Raw genomic sequence first — 20576 nt, 5'->3', positions numbered from 1 at the left:
TAATAATCAAACTCATAATATTATATTCATATAATCAACTATTAATTACTAATTAATTAATTAAATCACACAATGAAATTTGAATTTAAGATCTTAACAAAACTTCGACATTAAAATTTGATATTATTGTTAAACAAAACTTTGATTTTTTATTTTTAAAAATTACACTAATAATCAAACTTATAATATTATATTTATATAATCAATTATTAATTATTAATTAATTAATTAAAACACACCAATGAGATTTGAATTTAAGCTCTTAACAAAACTTCGATATTAAAATTGATATTTAGTGCATTATACCTAAACAATTAACGACATACTTATCTCTTAATTAAAAAATTAATTTTAATATTTATTTTTTTTAGATTATGATTTTTTTTATATTTAAAAAAATCTAATTCTTTTTCCCTTAATTAAAAAAAATTAACATTTATTTGGAAGGGTTATGTGGGTTTTGTCTTAATCTAATAGTCTAGTAGTAGGGTTTTTTTGACAATTGTATATGTATAGTTAGACAAGATCGTTAATTTTGTAACAGTGGATAAAGCATCTTATTTTCTTATATAGTTGCCAGCGCACATCCCGGCGCATATTGTGCACTTGAAATCATGTAGCAGGTTTAATCCATGCCTAAATGGCGCTATTATTTTCTACTTGCATTTCTAGGCTACTCTCCATATAAACATTTTCCTTTCTTTCTCTTCTGTCACTGCAGACCCTTCAGTGTTTCTCCATTGTCACATACCAACAAAACCCTACAGTGTTTCTTTTATTCTTTCAATGCAAATCTCAAACCTGGAAAGCAGCAATGCCTCAGTTGAGCCATCTTCAAATTCACATTAATGATCAACAAGCATTCTTTGTTAATGAGGTAATCTCAAACTTCTTTTGTTTGTTTGCTTTTTTTTTTTTTTTTTTTTTTAACTTTTCGTTTTACCTTCAATACATAGAACCACTCCTCTGAATATGTTTATTATTGAACGTTTCTGCCAGAATATTATATCTGCTTACTCAGGAACGTTGAAGAAGATCATTAAGCAGCAAAAGAGAAGAACCCAGATCGAAAATTCAGTTATAGAACTCAATAACTTTCCAGGAGGTCCAAATGGATTTGAGCAAGTTTCAAGATTCTGCTACAGCAATGGCAGAGTTACAATCACAGTTTCCAATGTGTCACTACTTTACTGCTGTGCATTCTTTCTTGGTATGACTGAGAAAGCCTCAACCAACAATCTTTTGACACAAACAGAAAAGTTCATTGAAGGAATGTTTTCTTGGTCCTGGAATGATATAGTTATGAGTCTAAGGAGCTGTGAATCATTTTTTTCATATGCAGATTCATATGGTCTAATCCAAAAGCTCATTTTTGCACTGTTAGCAAAGATTGCTCAGAATTTAGATGTGAATTTCATCACATCTTCATCTTCATCTTCATCTTCTCCTGAAACAAGCTATGGCATCAGATTCTCTTGCACCTCCAAAGGGACTCCTAAGTCAACTAGTCCAAGTAATATATCAGGCAATCCTTGGTGGTTCGATGACTTGACAATACTAAGTCCAAAGATTATTGAAAAAATCATCAGGAATTTGGGTGCTTATGGGAACCAGAACAACAGTTTTACATTCACAAGGTTCCTTCTCCATTACCTGAAAAGTAGACCCCAAGGTTCACCAAACTCAAAATCTGAATATAGTGGTCTGGCGGACACAGCTGTTCATGGGGTCATCCGGGTAGGAAAAACTAAATTTTCTTGCAGGAAACTGTTTTGGGTGTTGAGAGTGGTATCTGCTTTTAGCCTTAGCAAAAATTACAGGGAAGGCTTGGAGAGATTGATTGGTGAGAATCTCGATGAAGCAACTGTCGACGACTTATTGGTATCTGGACATAAGAAGGGTGTTTATGACGTTAATCTTGTAATAAGATTGATAAGAGTATTTGTCAGAGGTGAAGGAGTCTCTTTACAGAAGATGAAGAAGCTTGGAAGATTGATTGATAAGTACTTGAGAGAAATATCTCCTGATCAGAACCTCCACATCTCTAAGTTTCTTGCAGTTGCTGAGAGTTTACCTGATGATTGTAGAGATTGCTTTGATGGGGTCTATAGAGCCATTGATATGTATTTTCAGGTGACTATATTTCATGTATTTTTTCCTCCAATTTGGTTTGTTTGATGCTTTTTCTGTACATTGAAGGAAGTCTTAAGAACTTGTCCAAAAAAACAAAGGAAGTAATTCATAAAGTTAATGTAATTAAAGAATTGAAATTGAGAGAAAATATTAAAAATAGGATGAAGTAGACATAACAATTTGTATATTACTTTCGTGTAAAACATCGATAATTTATGAATTCATATTGTGTATCATGCAACGATTAATAACTAATGTAATACATTTTTTGTTGATAATGGCTATTGCAGTCACATCCTACTCTCTCTTTCGAGGAGCGATCAAGGCTATGTAGATGCCTCAACTACCGAAAGCTTACATTTGAAGCAAGTAAAGACCTGGCCAAGAATCCTAGAATCCCACCAAATATTGCTGTTCAAGCACTCATGTCACAGCAATCCAAAGTACCCCAAAATGAGTTTGTATATCAGAGTCCCAGCAGCGGCAGCAAGGGCAGTCACTCCCATCTGGTCTTGTTCAATGGCAGCATAGACTCAGAAGGGAATGAAGGTCTGAAACTCAATTTGCAAAAGATGCAATGGAGAGTGGTAGAGTTGGAGAAAGCATGCAGGAAAATGATGGGTCAGATGTCAAGGTTGGTGGGGCATAATTCTACTGCTATTACCCCTTCTGACAATGAAACTTTGCCTAGATTTTGCTGAAATATCTTTGTATACTTGCTGAAAAAAGGGATTAGTTTTGGAGAGATTGGGTCAAGGGAGATTCACACTCTTCTTTTTTCTTTTAAGGGTTGAGAAAATGTATGATTACTTTATCCTATTGTAAAGTAAATTTGAAAGTAAAAGATGTTAATGTATCTTTTTCATACAAGAGATTTTAGCAAATTTTTTCTATAATTTTTTTTTACCAAAATTTTTTTTTATAATTGAAGATGATTTTTTTTATATCAATGCTTTTGACATAAAATTAAAATTTAATTTACTTGATTCATATAATTATATTTAAAAATAATATAACAAAATTAAAACTTAATTTTGTAATTTTTTTCTTATATCAAATTATGACTTTTTTTTATGAAAAATAAGAAGTATATGAGATAAATAATTTAAAATTGTATAGGCCAAGATTCTAAATTTGGAAACCGTGGGACGGTTTCGATTACTAGAACTTGTATTTTTTCCATTGTTAAGTTGATGAGAACGTTTTGATTTGATACAATTGACATAAGTTCACGTGATTAATAATGCCAAATTAGACTGGTACATATCCGATCCCGTGATCTTAATTAAATAAACAAATAATTCAATGAGCGGTGGAACTTGGAAGATAATATTTTTATTATTTATATAATAATATATACTATTATTAAAACTTTGATTCAATTAAGAGTATTCAATGAATCAAATCCTGAAACTTAAATTAAACGATTGAACATGTTAAATTGTCTAAAAAAATATCATTTAATTTTTGGAAACTTAATGAACGTTTGTATATAAGTACACCACCAACGAGATACAATTAAACTTTAATTACCATAAATTAAATTTAAATGTTAATTAAAATCTACTTAACAGGAATTTTTTATTAAAATTATTTTAATCTCAACTATAATAATTTTAATAATTATTTTTTTTTTTTTTAATTTTATCGAAATTAATTTTACTCGTCCATTCAAATGCACCATTAGTTTACCGAGAGTCTAACCCAAGTCAGAAGGCATTTGGCGTCTAGCATAGATCATTACGGTTGCATATTATACTTTCTTTGCAGGGCTGCTAACATGATATAGGGAGTCAAATAACTTTCTTTTCTTGGATAAATAAACAACATTCAAATACAAGTACCAATAAAAAAAAAAAAAAGGCAGAATACATCTCTTTGGCAGGCAGACAAGTTCATTTTCCGCTAGGTATGCGCTATGGAAGTTTATGGTGTAAGAGAAATTTACATCTAAGAGCTACTGTTCTGAATCGGTTGTGAAGGACATCTTTCTTCGGTGAGCTGAGGGTTCAACATCTTACAAAGAGAACGATATTGCAGACGAACATTCTCACCAGTTCCAATAATCTTAAGCAAATACCTGCAAGAAAGTCATAAAACCAAAGGGGATACTCACCAGTAGTTTACTCAACATGAATGACAAGAACAAAACATACTAAAATTCTAACGAAATTATACTCCATAAAATTTTTTAGTTTGTAGTTCAGTTGCTTTAGACTACATTTCAGGTCATTTTGGGATTTGGCCTTGGAGCATTTCAGGTGTTAAGTTGTCTTAAAGTTGGTTCATGTCGCTTCAAACTCTGAATCCTTAAGATTTGGACAACTTCAGTTTTCACCTCAAGTTTGGTTGGGTTAGATCGGCTTTAAAGCCAATCAAAGTTCAGCAGCTCTGGTTGGCTTAGCTTTTACAGCCTCTATTTCATTCATAACTGGAATCTATGAGAGTGTTTTGAAGAGCATATTTTCACGCAATTGAAGGCTTCTAGAGGCATAGTTTTATGCATGTGTAAGATCATGATCAAGCTAACTCACCAGCCATTGAGACATTGGGATGTAATAACCGCTTCCTTCCCAACAAATTTTTCTGGTGTCCTCCTGTTTCCCTGTATATTTCATTGTACACTCCATTTCAGACTTCAGTCTAATTTTCAAGTTGAAACAGTCATGATTGAAAATTTGCAATGAAACAGACGGCAAAATGCATACCTTAATTAACACCTTCTCATTCACCGAAAATGGATATTGCACGGCCCTATGCAACCCATCATCAGCACCAACATCTCCATTCTCCTTCAGACAAGTATGCAGCCAGTGTCAAATTTGAAGTTAAAAACAAATTACATTTAGAAAGTCCCAGTGCTCATAACATTGTGTTTTTTTCTCAAACGTCTACAAAATTAACTTATCATTATCCTAATGAATTGTTGCTTCACATTTGTTTCATAAGGTATTAAAAACTAAAATCCCAAAAGCAACTATCCATGCCTAAGTATATCATATCTGACTTCTAATAAAATGGTTTATCTGTAAGGTATATTAAGTCATCACCCAGCATGAAAGCATATAATTTGTGAGGCTTCCACATGCTACCCTACATGATAGGAAGTTCGTCAACATAGCAATCATTTCACACCTAATGCCCAGTTGAGAGTCCTTCATAACATCAAGCGTTGATATTTTCGTTTTAGCACAACGAACTAAAACAAATCAAATTACTGTGCTTCAGTTGTACCTATTTCTCATTTTCACAATAGAGACAACATGTTTCAGATAATAATCAGATTCCAGGAACATTTTTTGCCTGTGTGGACAGTGGACCATCCTACATCTATCTCCTCCCATTTCTATTTGCAAAAAGACTGAAAGTTTAATATCATTAATGTTTATGACAGTTTATGCATGCCCAACGAAAAGTTTGGAAGGACAATGTGAAGAGGTCTATTTAGAGTATACCCTGCTTGATCTTCTTGATGAATCAATTTGTTCGCCAATTTCCTTTCGTCGTTTACGGAGAGCTGCATTATGGAATAGCTTTCGATTATCCTCTTGCTTCACAGCTACAGCAGCAGCTCTTAGAGCTGTTGGGGACAAAAGTGAAAATATAAGAAATGGGAAAAAGAAAAGGAAGAATTAAGAAAAAAGAGAAACACTCACGCACACAGAGAATCAAATTGTTCAAAAAGGAAAAGAGTGGGGAGGGGGGGAAAGAGCAAGGCATAATGAAAGGGAATATAACAAAACTAGTCACAAAAGGCTGGAGAAAATTAATTTAGCTATCAGAATGTACCAATATTAGGAATCAAAGGCCCAGTGTCAATGTCTGCATTGCAGAGCGTACATCTTGACTGTGATGCAAACAATAATTGTAGTTATGGTTCTTGTCTCTTCCCAGCTAAAGGTAATAAATCCATTGTAAACAGTAATGAAAAGGAAACAGCAGTGAATATCCCATAACGATAAGCCTCAATCTACAGAGCAGCAGTGATCTAGCCAGAAATTCATAAAAGCAGACAACTTTAAGCGAATGTATGTGTGCAAGCATACATACTAACAAATAAAAGATGCATGCTAACATAAAAACAGCCTTTAACAGCCTTTACAAGCCATAAAATGATGAGATCTCCCTTTCCTTCAAAAATTCTTGGTAGAGTTTCTCTTAGCACCTCTGATTTATACTAAACTCCTTCAATATTTATGAGTTTGCTGATTTCCTAATATGAATTTCATCCCATTCTTTAACTAGACTTAAGTAGACTTTGAAGGTGATTAAAGAATGTATAAGGTGATAAAATATGATTCAATTTTACCAACAGACACATCCTCCTAGAAGGCTGGATTTGGTGTGCGCACACACCTGCATGTATGAGAAAACCAACATTTAATGATCTAACTTGCTTCTTAATTATTCTTTCCAAGAAAACTCAAGAAATTCCAATAAGTTGAAAATCTTTTCGCATAAAAGGTTTTAGTATTTTCCTCAAACACAGGAAATGCAACTGCCTCCTAACAAATCTAGAGAATTGAAGTATTGATTAGATTTCAAATTAGTAGGCATTAGCCTTTGTCTGCCTTCCATTTGCTCTCTTTTTGAAGAAAAAGAGTGTTGGTAGTGGTTGGCCAAAGAGCATTACATCCTTCTGAAAAAGCATGCAGATGATTTTTTTTTTCAAATAATTTGTTCAACCTCTAGTTTGTAACTCATCCTACAGTTAAACAATGATTCACCCTCTAAATCCCCAAAAAAGATGAGAACAGTCATTTTAATGCGAAAACCATGCAACTTGAAAACAACGTAACATTTATGTTTTCCCCAATAGAAGATATCCAGCTTACCATATCAAGGACCCTCCTTAGCATGAGACCACCAAATGAATGTCCACAAGAAACAACCACAGCGTCTTCAAGGAATGCACCACTAAGCATCAAGGAAAAACCAAAGAAAAAAAAGGATCCATTAAGTATCACATAAAATGCATGAAAGCAATTTTCTTGTAAGAAATCTCAGAAATGTATAGCATCTGTGCAATTTTTTTATGTGAAAGAAATAAAACTGACCCAATCAGCATTAACAAGGTGAAGAGGGTGATTGAAAATGATTCAAAAAGTCAAAGGATATAACTATAAAATCCTAAATATGAGCTTCTAGCCTTTTACTATATAAATTAATTATGAGAAAAAAAAAAACCTATGTATTTATGTATTTCAGTATTTGTGTCTGTGCTATGCAGAAAAAGACAATAGATCAACAGAATCTTCCTTCCATGGTGCACATGCATAGGGAAAGGTATCAAAATGAATGTTTTCTCTTCTTACTAGTTTTATACAGATATCTAGGTTCATGGTATTTTGGAGTACGAAAAAATAGAAAGGCTGAAAAAGGATAATGCATCCTAGAAAAGGTGGATTAGTGCCAATTAAGCACAAAATGAGATAAGCATATTTAAGGTCGATAATATATGTGGGACAAAGGCCTAGAAAAGCCCTAGTGAGATGGTGGAAGATGTCCAAAGTCCAAAGATGGAGGGAAAGACTTGGCAAAACAAGGTTGGGACTTTCTACAAGTATTTACTTATACTGATTCGCTCACGACATGGGTAAAAACAATTTTAACAATACTAAGACATACTTAAGATATGTTTCGAAAAAAAACTTCAGAAAGGATACCAATTAGCTTAAGCGAAAGCAAAGACAAAAGCTAAGTTAAAGTGAGACAACTTACGACAAGGGATCCGAGAGAACACTTCTTAATGAAGGCTCCTTATTCAAATTGTTTTTTGCTCCCTGGGAATCCAAAATTCATAATAAGGTTTTCTAACATGAATTGTAGCCAAAACATGAATTCAAATTGAAATTTGCAAGCAACAAAATAAAAGTAGGTTCAATTGAAAAGGAAAAAGAAGCTATGCAATAAACTGAAACCGTAAGGAAATAACCAGAAAAAAAAAATAGCCATCAAATAAAATCAAGACCAAAGAAGAATGAAAGTCAATAAATCAAACTTCACTTTCAAACACCCAACTCATGTATTTGAAAACCTTGCCTACCAAGAGACCTAAAGAAAGCAAAACATTAATTTCCTAAATAAGATGACGAGCAACTAAAATGGTACTAATTAAATTTGTACATTAAATAAGCTATCAGTTCCGCAAAGGACTGTTTCAACACCTTAAAATCAGTTAAAAGAAAAAATATATTAAATGAGATAGAGGATTATTTACCATCACTTTCCTATTTTATTCTATATTCTACTTTTCCACCTGAGAATCATTGTGTGAGATTCTAAAAGTCTTACACAAGTATTATCAAAACGATTGCACACTACATCTTCTTCAGCGGAGAGTTCATCCATAAACTGGCTAACAGATATTGGTACATAGCTTTGTGGAATTGCATGACCAGCAGCTGCAACTGGAGAGCAATCTAATATAGCATTGCCCTGTGGCATGAGTCTAAATGCAAGTGATGTCCTGAAACCAAATGCTGAAAAGGGTTACTCACTTTAGTCGTGAATTGCAACAATTGAAGAACTTTGGTACCACATTAGAAGCAAAGCAAGAGCCAAACATGACTACATCTACCTGCCACCATTATTAATGCCTGACAGGTACTCAGGAGCAGGTCTATATGAAGCAGCAGGATGAAGACCAGCAGTGGCATGGCTAAGTGCCTTGCCAGTAATGAGCAACATATCCCCAGGAGCCAATCTACCATCTGCTAGGTACCAACGACCGTTGAGGTCACAAACCTAAGGCAGAAAATATTTAACAGAGATGACTGCAAAAAATCATATAATCGAACATTCCAAACAAAATATGCATACATGTGCAGGTAAGTATATATCCCTGCTTCCACGTGTCTTTGTTTAAACAAGCATGCATATGCATAGTATCAGATTCAGAAGAAAGCACTTGATTAATGAAAAATTCCTACATAAAAGAATCAACTTTTTGTCTGTCAAGTAAAAAGAGAAACCTGAAGACCAGGAGCATCTGAAGAAATCAATGTCAATAACCCCTTCTCGACTTCACCACCCATTCCCGGCTTCCCTCCTCCAATAGCCCCCTTTCCGTTTTGCAACGACACATGAGAGTAGGTTGCAACAAGGACCGATGAAGACACCTCGTTAGAAGGTAATGGAGTATCATCCAGTAAATGATTGAACACACTGTATAATACATAGTTTGCAATTTGATATCATTACCCAAGGTTGAAGGCAGAAAAAGAAATATGAGGAAACCAAATAGTAATTTGATAAACAGCCATCACCATCCTTACTCGCTTCGCAAACGAAGGTGCCTTGCTATTGCACATAAAGCAACACGAGCTGCCTTCCCCATACACCTAAAAATATCAGCCATGCATGGTGGAGATGAGTCCCAATCTTCCAAAGCCCTGCTACAATAAAGCAAATGATGTGTTACCAATTTTGCAAAAAAAAAAAAAAAACTAATATGAACAAGCATGAGAAAAGCAATTGTTAAATACTTTTCTCAATTACATGTGAGCTTTAGCAATAAGATAAATTAAAGCAATAATTGTTAAACATAGCAAAGACAAGCTTTGGCATTAGGCAATAAAATTTCAAAAAAGCAAACAGAAAAAAACGTATACCTTCCAGCCCTATACATATAAACCCCACGGCTTCCTTTTCCAACGGTATTTACCCGACTCCTAAAGTACAACCGCGCGGCTTCCAGGCCGCAACGCATCAATGCAGCGTCGTCGTTCCCAAACTCAATAACCGCCGCATTATGTCTCATCAAAGACACCGAAAAAGCCTCCACGGCCTTCAGATAGGAAGCCGAAGGGGCACCATCATAAGGAGAAATATCGGCTAGCCGAACCTTGGCGAGTGGAAGTGGGACGGTCCCTATGGTTACGAGAGGCTCACCGGAAGGAAGGGCGGCCGAGATTGGAACCGCGACATGATCGAAGGAGGGCTGACATGGAGGAATAGGGAGAGGGGATTGAGTGGAATTGGGAGTAGGGGATCTAAGTGAAGAGGCAGAAGAAGGAGGTGGAGGGTTTGGCTGTGGCGCTTGTTGCGTCTGCGGCTGCTGCATCATCATCGCTGCCATTAATCATTTCTGAAATTTGAAAAAGGAAAGGTGGGTTTTGAATTAGGGTTTTGGAAAAATCATTTTGGGCAGAGCAGATGGTGAGGGAGACGCCCCCAAACCCAACTCTCAAAGGCCAAAGATACTGCTGCTATTTGTTTTTTCCTTCTTTTTTTCCCTAATCAGAATATCTGAGCGGGCACGGACGTTAATTCTACCAAGGAATAACGGGGGAAGAGATTCATCGGGTCATCGCAATTGCAAACCTGATCCATTGGTTGGACGATGAAATTAATTTTGAATTTAAAAATAATAATAAGATTATTATAATTGTAATTAAAAATAATCATTATAATTAAAAATTTTAATAAAAAATTTATATTAAATTTGATATTTAAATTCTGCATGAAATTCAAACCTAACTGTTGTCTTTGTCAGAAGAAAAAGACTTTGACCTGCCTTAAAGTGGAGAATCGAATAAAATAGAATTTACAAAAGAGGACGAAAACCAATATTTTATTTTATTTTATTTATAATAAATTATTTATTTTAATTTTAATTTTAAAATATTAAAATATTAAAAAATTAAATAAAAATGTAAACAAATTAAATATTAACATAATCTACTATATTTATAATATTTTTTAAAATTTAATAACTAAATATAAACAAATAAAAAGCACTTATAATTTATCTTTGGACCATTTTATTTTTTTTACATCTTAAACATATAAATGAAAAAACATTAATAAATTTTATTATATTTATAATTTATTTATTTAATTAAAGAATCAACTTAATAAAACCAATACAAGTAAACTAATACAAGTAAACTCTTTGTCGAACGTTGTTTCACCCTAACCGGATCAGGATCGGGAAAACCATTTTGAGCTCATGCTCTTTGGCAATACACTATTTTTTTTAAAAAAATTTATTTTATTTAATTAAAAAATTACGTATTTAAATTCTTTCAATTCGATAATTTTAATTTTAATAACATACCATCCCAAATCATAGTTAACAACTAATTATTCATATTTGTTGAATGAAATGAGTCAAATTCCAACGAATCGATTTTTGTTTGGAAGGGAAAGGCAACGATAGTGATTAACTGAGTGGAGAAGAAAAGATGAGTTGTCTACCGTTACTCTATCCCTACACCAAAACCGCAATTCTTTCGTTCATTTCCTAGCAAAAATGACGGTCTCTGTCTGTGTGTCCAAAAACCACACTTATCTTTTCTGCTTTTCTCTTAACTTTGGGACTAATCCTTCTCACTCTTCGCCATCACCGGGTTCCCTTTTCTTCTTCACCTCACTTCCGTGCCCTGCATTTCTTTCATTCCCTTTGAAGCTTTCAACTTTTGGTAAAGTTTGCAGGATATGACAAGCTTTGTATCCAGCCACAGTTGTAATTGGTCGGTAGGAGTTTCGAAACATTTCTGCAGCAGGAGAAGATTTTGCAAGCTTCCAAGCTTGAGATGTTGTGGCCTGTATTTTCCTTTGGGAAGATTTAGTTTTTCCCAGGCCAGGGTCAATACCTTGCTAGTAGTACGTCCCAAACTCGTTGGAGATGTGGACCAATCTTTGCCAGTGCCGTGGATGATAATGACATCGACTCAGATAGCGCTGAGGATGGGAATGATGAGAAAGAATCTTCACAAGGCGAAACTGAAGTAGTATGCTTTATCTTTTCTCTTTAAATAAAAAAATTAATAAAGTTTACGTTTTGTTTGTTGCAATGATGTGTTTGAGATCAAGATATTCATGTTTCGTTGAATTTGCATGTTGGGTTTTGATATTTTAGTCTGCTGTTAATGGTTGTGTACACTTGTAAAACTACCGATAGCCATAGAACATGCCTATTGGATTTTACTATGTTAGTGTGTGATTAATCATTTTAGACGATTTTACTGCCTTTATGATATATAAAGGGTCAATTTCCTACTCTTTTACTGATATAATTGTTGAGTTTGTTACTCATGAAGGAGAAAATGATGGGCATTATCTTTGAATTTTGGTTTATATACAGTAAAAAGCTATATGCATAGAGTTGGCAATTTGGTGGATTGGGTCAGTTTATCTTCGGATTGGAATTTTTGGTTGACTTTTGAAGTTGAGATTTGGATAAGGAATAAATTGGGATTTTGACTTTTCTGGTTATTACTGGTATGGTCAGGTGAGGTTGGCTAAGGTAGCATTTATTTGTCAACTTCAATGGAGTGGACTGGCAATGTGAGAGAATTTGTAGATGGACTAGAAGCTGGTTTTGTTCTATTCTATGATTGCTAACTTGGTGGATTCTTGTGATATTCCTTTATAGATTGTTCTTTATGGACAAAGTTGCCTTCCAAGTTTCTGTTCTTGCATACAAGATCTTAACGCGTGCTGTTTTGATTTGTGTTTATTTATACTCCTCTTTTGCAATGGTCTCAGATAAACAGTGAAATGCTTCGGGAAAACCTTGAACGAATAGTTGGCACTGATGATTCCACCTTTACTGGCTTAGACCTTGCAACTCTTATTAGGAATAAATATGGCAGGTCTTACGATGTTCAATTGATAAAAAAGGTATGCATTTCTAAATGAGAGGATGGCTTTATCAGCTTATTTTTTTCTCGTTCTAACTTATAATTTCATAGATTCTTGATCATGCTTTTTGAAATGATAACTTATAATGAGATTTGGGTTTCACCAAGCACAAGTTTGAGATGGTTCTTTCATGTGTAGCATGTAGATGAATGTTGTTAAATGATGTCCCAACATGTAGCCCAATTGTATAGAGTTATTTCCATGATGTCCCTTTTCCTGCATTGCATTTGAAAATTGTCTACTGAAAGTTTATCAGCTTGTCTAATGGGGTAAAGAAAAAATCTCTATGTCCATTGTATGCAAAAGCATTTGGTGTATCTAACTATAAACTATTAAGGATTCATTTCAAGAGCCAAGCTTAATGAATGCTATAAAGTTGCAAGAAAGCTCTGTGAACAATTGTCTTATTTCTTTAATTATAGGGTGCAGACTAATGTGTTTATGACAGCAACAGCAGATAACACATTGATATTTGTAAACGAAAAAATATGCTTTTTCTGCAATTGCATAACGTGATTATGATTTAGGACTTGCTTTTGCTTATTACAGAATCCAGTGCACCTAACTTGTTCTAAATAGGTGTAAATTTAGAGTACAACACCATTTTTGCGTCTTTGAGGGCTTATACGAAGTTTCATTCAATGTTGTGCCATGGTGATTGGATTAACAGTTTATTCAGTTGCTTGTTTGTGTTTGCTTCAGATTTTCATTGTCACTTAAGAGTTTACCTTTGCATGCCTTAATTTAGGAGTTCATGGGAAGAAATCTCCTTGAAGTGAATGTTATGTGGAAATACATCAAACAGGTAAGCAGATTTTGAGCCACAGAGATGTGTGTTGGGAATATCATAATAACATATTACTAGTAATATTACTAAGTTTTGAAAATGGTTGAGCCGATTATGATTTTTTTATATATAAAGAATTCTTCAAATCACTAATTTCAACGCTTCTTTGAGACAATTTATGCAAAAAAAAACTTGCTTATTTACAGAATTTGGTTTTCCACAAATATAATCTTCTGTTCCTTTAGTGTTGATTGATGAAAATATAATCTTGCAATGAGACTTTTCGCTTTAGTCTATAGTCACATATTCTCGACCAAAATGACCCTATGGTTCTGGCTTAAGCAGATTTATCAGCTAACCCTTAGTGTGTTTGACATGTGGTTGAGTTGGATTTGTGTCATTTTTCATAGAGTTTTGGATGTTATGCAGGCAGTCAGCATATTTATAGACATGTACGAGTCTGGAGGACGTGCAAAAAAATGGATTTACAAGTAGACTGTTCAAGTGAGCCAGCCCAGCCATCATCATCCACTGATTTATTTTGTGGTGATAACTTATAACATCTATTTGCCTCACTTGAATCCCATTGCAACCCCATAGAACATTGTTTTACTACCAATTTCCATTCTGGTTCTGCATGATTATGTCGCATAAACAATATTTATGCTTGGAGCCTTGAACGCAGGGAGAGTAGAATGATAGAGACTTGAAACTATATGTAATTTGTAATCGATCCAATAAAACATACAATTCATACAACAAATTCCTAAAATTTTTAAATTTCAATTAGCATAATCTTCTTCCCATCAGGAATTCTTTCTTTTCTTTGGGAGTGGATGGGTGGAGGTTTATCAGGGTTGCCACAAAAGCTTAACTTTACAGTGGGAGTGCAGAGGAGTATGATATTTCAATATACATGTGTACGAAGTGCTGAATGCCTGGAAACAGCATGACGTGGAAGAGCCAAACAGAAACTTTTCATGGAAGCTGGGAAGTGCAAAAAAGCTTTGTGGGTAGAGCAGATTAATCTGGTAGAAAAATCTGAATTCAGAAGCAGCAACTCCAGCAGTAAAAATATGGGATGCGTCCAGTTCTTTGAATATATTCTGCTTGCTGCTCGGTTTTTGCAGCTTGTTGGTTTCTTCTGGCTTTGGCTGCCGCACGCTTCTCTTCTGCCTTGTACCTTGCAGTTGCTAGCTTATTCTTGAGCTTATCGTGAGCACGCCCCCTCATCCTTTCAACCTCAACCTGAAAACCACAAACCATACAGTCCATGTATAAATTCATTTCTAACTATTAACAATAGAATTTTTAATCAGTATCATGCATGAGGTAGTAACAGCAAATTATCTAGATTTGTTAAACCTCTACATAAAAACTGAGCAACAATGATATTCATTTGCATAAATTTAATATTTAAACCGATTACAATGATTCGTAAAATGGAGGTAAAATGACATAGCTGTCTTAAGTCTATACTCTGTAATGGCAGCCACTTTCCAGTTTCTTATACCCATAGATCAGTTGTACTTCACTATACCAGTCATATACATCTACATGTAATACGAGATTGGTATAGGGATATTGAGGATAATCAATTGCCTAATATTAAGAGCTTGGCAAAAAGTGTATGAGCTGTGCTCAATCTTGCTGCTTAACGTGTGAGTCAAGCTTGACTTGAGCTAACAGAGAGTGACCCAGCAGAGATAGAATAGTATGCTGCTTGGACTACAGCTTGCCTCTTTTTCAACTCTAATTATTGCTCATAGTTTGAAGCCATTTTAATGTTCTTTCAACTCTATGCCATTTGCATAATCACAACTACCAGAAGTCAATAAACACTTCTTGCATTAATGCTCATAGATGATAGATTTTATTAATCTTGAGATTTGCAATTTAGGCAATAAAAGAAATAACAGAGTGACAACAAAAATTAAAATGTATACTGTGAGATGCTATATAATACCTCAATTTTCCTCATCTCAGCTTCAGTTTTTGCTTTTCGATGGTTCTCCCATGCTTGAATTTTCATTTCTTCACGTTTGAACCTGGATAATTGCCTTATAACTTTACATTTCAAGTTAAAGATGGAGTGTTAACCAAAAACTACCATTGCATAAGTGGTATGCAGATTTTTCTATATAAAAAAATTACCCTAAGTGTCCCTAACAACCAAGTGCCACAGTCCAAAAACATAAGAAGATCCGAAAAATTTTATATAGATTCATCTATGGAAGCATATATTTCTCTACATGTCCATGCACCAAATGAAAAGATGTAAGTGTTATTTAAAAGCTTGTCAAATAAACAGATCAATGCCATGCCAGTTGTCTCGTAGAAAACTGTAAACCATGATCATGTGCAATGGTAAATTATATGCTTATGATCAATATTTAAGCTTCATAAAATAACCAAAATGATTCAAAATAAGAAAAAAAAAATATATCAAAAGGGGCCTTCACAGTTTCTTGGAAAGAAAATACCTGGCCAAATACTTGGCTTTCTCTGCCTCCTCCCATGCTGCTGCACGGGCTTCAATGACACTTTTAGCTGGTTGTTCTGGTGCTACAGTTTTCAGTGAAGTGGATGCATCCTTATCCTCCTCCTCTTTGCTAGCCCATGCAGCTATGTTTGTTTTACCCAACTGGGCCCCAAGAACCATAATTTCTCTCCTTATTTTCATTTGTAGCTCTTTCTCCAACAACACCATGTTCAGATCTAAGTGGTCATAAGGTGGATTTGCAGGTGATGAAGATGGCACAGCTCTGCTGGGAGTTAATGGCCTGGAAGAATTTGGGCTGCGAATCAGTGTTGTTGGCCGCACAGGAGTTTCTGTTCTCAAAGGTTCTTGGCTAGCAATAGGTGTCATTTCTGTGCCCATATCTCTCATGGATACTGATCTAGCTGTTGAAAGAGGAGGAATAAATGTTGTAGCACCATGTACAGACATTGATGAATCATGCTGGCTAAGACTAACTGCAAGGAAATCAACAATTAATTTTCTTAGTAAATTGCAAATTACTACTTAAGCTTGATGTTAGACACAATCCATGCTTTTAGAAAGTTGAGATTTTTTCAGAAATAACTAAACACATATACACCAGCATTTAAGTTTAGGCACTTCATTCAGACAGCACAACTGCAAGCTCACCATCTCTGCTCTGTGTGAAAATTTCCGAGTTCCCTCACTGTCCAGAGCTGCTTGCAGCTTTAAAAAAATAGGGATCAAAGATCTAAAAGACTAAAGAACCTCATATCTCCAGCCAAAGGCTGTAAATTAGATTTTGGATCCACCTTTCTCAGTGAAACCAAAAAAGGCAAAATAGCTTGCTAATCCTTTTAAGCTAAGTATGGACATTAATAGGGTCAGGACTGAGATTTTTTTTCTTGTGGCAGCAAAATTCTGCATATTTACTTGAAAATATTATAGAAAATATAAAAACTAATTAATACAAGGTTGATTAAAGAAGAATATAATACTTCTGATAGTATCAATAACATGAAGAAAATTTCATTTTATGCACAAAAGATTTAAATAGAAGGCTTCCCTGAAAATAGCAGTTCCTAATTATTGAAGATATATCTAAATTTTAACATGATTTGTGCCGAATAGGGGCTAATCCTTCCATTAACAGCATGAGTGGAGACAATAATTTAGAATATAAGGGCTAATCCTTCAATCAGAAGCATTTAAGTTCAAATATAACTAAGCATAAACTAATTTCAACAAAAATAAATCCTTACTTGCTGACTCTGCAACAGAGTTCTCAATCTTTAGTACAGGCTCCCCATATGAATCCAAAATTGGGAATGGATCACACTCCCAATTTACAAATTTCTGCAACCCATTATCCTTCTTTGAGTGATTCACATCAATGCATTTAGTATCCGGTTCTTCAAAAGCAACCATCCTGTTATCTGGAACTTCAACAACCACCTTAGTAGATGATTGTCTCCCATAACCAAAATTACCACCCTTTCTTGATCCCACTCCTTGTCCTCCCTGCACCGTCTTCAGCCGATTTGCAGTGGGGTTAGCTATCCATTTCTGAGCATCATCCCATTTAGATGGCCCTGGTTTAGAAAAAGGCCCGACTGGAACTCTTTGTGGTGCCCGCTCAGTCTTCTGAAACTCAAAGATCGATGAGGATACAGTCATATCGTCATGTCCATTATCATAATTTAAACCAGGATGATCCTCAATGAACCGGTTCCGGGTATTGCCTAAAGAATGATCCTTTAAGCTACGTTCACCGCCATTCTGCAGAGCAGCCATCGAATCAGCCGTCGTGGTGGTGGAACATTCTGGAAGCACACTAACCACGTCTACATCTTTGAAACTATCAGAACCAATTTCCCCTGCATAAAAAAAATCAATTAAAAAAAACACAGTAAATGCATCGTGAAAAATAATTCAAAAAAAAAAGAAAATACCTGTATCATCTATTGAAGATTCAGCTTCTTGTTCTTGTTCTTCTTGTTTTCTTTTCTTCTCTACTCCTATAATCCTAAGCTTGGAAGGCGAAAATCCACCTCCTCCCTACGCATTTTACAAGCAAAGGTTTTTTTTTTTGTATAAATGGAGAATAGATTTGATTTGAGTAACGGAAGAAAGGTTGAATTTTGAGATACCAACAAATCAAATTTCAAAACGAAATCTCCTTTTTCTTTCTCTTTCCTTCCAAAAATAAGAAAGAAACAAAGCATTGGGAGAAGAAAAGGCAAAAAAAATAAAGATTGCAAGAAGCGTAAGTACCTGAGGCTTTTGGATTCTTTCGTAATCCATGAAAATTAAAAAACAAAATTGCTTTCAATCCGAACACTCCAAAAAGAAAAGCAAGCTATCAATGGACTGCCATTGCCATTAGTGTTACTACTATGATTTTGCTTATTTGTTGTTTGCTACTTGAGAGATCAGAACATTTGTACATTGACATATTCTGGATAATGAGCCTTGAATGCGCGTCTCTGACAATATTACAAGGTTTTATATATAATAACAACAAAAGTTTTAAATATTACAAACGAACTTTTAAAATTGTCATATATTTCTTACGTTATAATAAAAAATTAATAAATTAAAACTAATTATAAAATATATATATATATATATATCAAATTCATCGTAAATTACAAGATATAAACTTAACTATGCAAGATCAGTAGAATATAACTCTTAATGAAAACCTCGTAAGTTCTCAAAATGAAATGATAAGATTTATAGAACTCCTAAAAGATTGTGACCCATATCAAATGGTTAGAAAACATAGATTATAACTTCACTCAAGGTGTAGATAATTTTTGCCTTAACTTCTCTATAGAACACACTCGTAGTTTTCATAAATAATGCTAATTTAGTTAGAAATCCACTCATGATACTTTAAATAAAAGATTTTATATTTTAATTTAATTATGTATAATTATATATGATAATACTTTTCATATGTTTTCTAGAAGACTCCAAAGCTAATATTAACATCTTACTAACTCATTACGAATTTTAAATCTACTTTATGTTTAGTTTATTTTATGTTATTAATGAGTCATCTTTATTTTTTTAAAGTAGTTTTAGACAAGTACATATATATTTTTTTAAAGTAATTTTAAAAAAATAATTTTATATTAAGTCACTTGTAAAGTCATTACTTTAATAATAATATATTTTATTAGGTCACTATTTCTTTACTTTATTGTTGTATAAATTATGTGTTCATTCTCCCCAAAAAAATCATCTTAAGAAATATAAAAATCCTCTAAAGGAATATAGAAAAACTTTACTTTGTAAGAAATTCCCTTATAAAGTTTGGCTAAAAACTATCATTTTTTGGTAATTTTTCTTCCTTTTATAGCTAAAGTTTCATTATATTCATAATTATTTTATTTATTTCATAGTCAAAATGAGTATACTTTGCAGTTGCTAAATACTATAAATCTTTTGCATAAAAAATTTATAGAATTGTCAAATAGATCATTAATCTACTTACTTAAAAAAAAAAATTACTGTACTAAGATCTTACTGAAATAGGTTATTGTAGTGAAAAATATATCTTCACAAAAATCAGGCTACCAATTCGATGTTAATCCAAGAGAGCGCCAAAGTTTTAAACACCGGCTAGAATACTTTAATTATATATATGATTTATGGATTGTTTTATATTTGATATTATCTTGTTAGGATAATTGATCCATAGACTGTTGAAATAATATCAGATAGTATCGTTGTTATGATTCTAACATCCGAAGAGCTTAAAATTGAAACCATCAATTATCAGGGTCTTGACACGTATTACTTGTCGCTGTGTAGAAATAATTTATGAATTTTAAAGAGAATTATTAACTATAATGACAATAAAATTTTTTAAGTTTACAAATAAAATTAATAGAAAAACATATATTTATATTAAAAAATTAAGTTAAAAAAATGCTTAGTTCTTAAATAAATTTAATTTAGATTACTATATTTTAAAAAATTGTACGGCTATAAATATTTAAAAATATGATTAGAAAATTTTAAATTTCAACTTCTCAAAACATTTTTTAAAAAAATTTTGACTTGATTTATTAAAAATGATAATTAAATAATTTGTTTAATAAAAAATTAAACGAAGCAAATACACATTAAAATGAAAAATATATACAAAGTCAATTATCATCTTTAGTCTCTTGATTTATTGGTTAAAAAATTTTATGAAATATAGAGATCCTCGTTTGAAATTAATTTTTTTTCTCTTACAAAGACTATTTCTTTTCCTGAACTAAATAGAAAAAAAGTCAATTGTAGGGACTTAATTAGTAAAATTTCACTTAATATATGTGTTTGTTAAATTTTTAGAGATTTTTGGGCTCAAAAGACTAAAATAATTGGGATTAAATATAGATTAAAAATTTATAAAAAAAAGTAATATTTTCTCAGCTTAATTAAGTAGATATGGTTTTGTATTAAGGATAAATTAAAAATTTATTAAAAAATAAGAAAAGTAAATCTTGAAGTAAAAAAAAATTGTGA

At 33.2% G+C, this 20576-nt stretch overlaps 3 protein-coding genes and 1 long non-coding RNA gene across 8 annotated transcripts; 2 read left to right on the top strand and 2 right to left on the bottom strand.

The window, feature by feature from the left end:
- Nucleotides 1-595: 595 nt before the first annotated feature.
- On the top strand, nucleotides 596-3003 carry LOC111282459 (BTB/POZ domain-containing protein At3g19850-like). Of its 2 annotated transcripts, XM_089760613.1 has the most exons (4): nucleotides 601-877; nucleotides 1000-1210; nucleotides 1343-2133; nucleotides 2424-3003. In XM_089760613.1, the coding sequence occupies exons 1-4, from the start codon at nucleotides 815-817 to the stop codon at nucleotides 2832-2834; spliced, it is 1476 nt and encodes a 491-aa protein (XP_089616739.1). In that variant the 5' UTR covers nucleotides 601-814; the 3' UTR covers nucleotides 2835-3003. The 2 variants fall into 2 exon arrangements, with proteins under 2 accessions (XP_022726281.2, XP_089616739.1); XM_022870546.2 differs by having other exon boundaries at nucleotides 596-877; nucleotides 1000-2133.
- Nucleotides 3004-3919: 916 nt separating this feature from the next.
- On the bottom strand, nucleotides 3920-10695 carry LOC111282357 (uncharacterized). Of its 3 annotated transcripts, none has more exons than XM_022870406.2 (13): nucleotides 10611-10695; nucleotides 9747-10458; nucleotides 9411-9527; nucleotides 9108-9300; nucleotides 8714-8880; nucleotides 8428-8602; nucleotides 7855-7916; nucleotides 6969-7050; nucleotides 5923-5980; nucleotides 5589-5713; nucleotides 4842-4925; nucleotides 4668-4738; nucleotides 3920-4213 (listed from the first exon to the last, which is right to left on the bottom strand). In XM_022870406.2, the coding sequence occupies exons 2-13, from the start codon at nucleotides 10211-10213 to the stop codon at nucleotides 4084-4086; spliced, it is 1731 nt and encodes a 576-aa protein (XP_022726141.1). In that variant the 5' UTR covers nucleotides 10214-10458; nucleotides 10611-10695; the 3' UTR covers nucleotides 3920-4083. The 3 variants fall into 3 exon arrangements, with proteins under 3 accessions (XP_022726141.1, XP_089616737.1, XP_089616736.1); XM_089760611.1 differs by having other exon boundaries at nucleotides 10616-10695; XM_089760610.1 differs by lacking the exon at nucleotides 10611-10695 and having other exon boundaries at nucleotides 9747-10468.
- Nucleotides 10696-11160: 465 nt separating this feature from the next.
- Nucleotides 11161-14161, top strand: LOC149518685 (uncharacterized). The gene is made up of 4 exons (XR_016342096.1): nucleotides 11161-11867; nucleotides 12628-12762; nucleotides 13532-13588; nucleotides 14000-14161. It is a non-coding gene; the product is annotated as an uncharacterized LOC149518685 (long non-coding RNA).
- Nucleotides 14162-14266: 105 nt separating this feature from the next.
- LOC111282497 (uncharacterized) lies at nucleotides 14267-18512 on the bottom strand. Of its 2 annotated transcripts, XM_022870609.2 has the most exons (6): nucleotides 18327-18503; nucleotides 18005-18110; nucleotides 17315-17929; nucleotides 16054-16546; nucleotides 15537-15618; nucleotides 14267-14818 (listed from the first exon to the last, which is right to left on the bottom strand). In XM_022870609.2, the coding sequence occupies exons 1-6, from the start codon at nucleotides 18354-18356 to the stop codon at nucleotides 14618-14620; spliced, it is 1527 nt and encodes a 508-aa protein (XP_022726344.2). In that variant the 5' UTR covers nucleotides 18357-18503; the 3' UTR covers nucleotides 14267-14617. The 2 variants fall into 2 exon arrangements, with proteins under 2 accessions (XP_022726344.2, XP_089616735.1); XM_089760609.1 differs by lacking the exon at nucleotides 15537-15618 and having other exon boundaries at nucleotides 18327-18512.
- Nucleotides 18513-20576: the final 2064 nt, after the last annotated feature.

This window comes from Durio zibethinus, chromosome 5 (genome assembly GCF_047325235.1).
Source record: "Durio zibethinus cultivar Kanyao isolate XHJ-2024 chromosome 5, ASM4732523v1, whole genome shotgun sequence".
NCBI lineage: Eukaryota > Viridiplantae > Streptophyta > Magnoliopsida > Malvales > Malvaceae > Durio > Durio zibethinus.
Note: the sequence above shows the minus strand (reverse complement) of the source record. Positions and strands in the feature narration are given on the sequence as shown.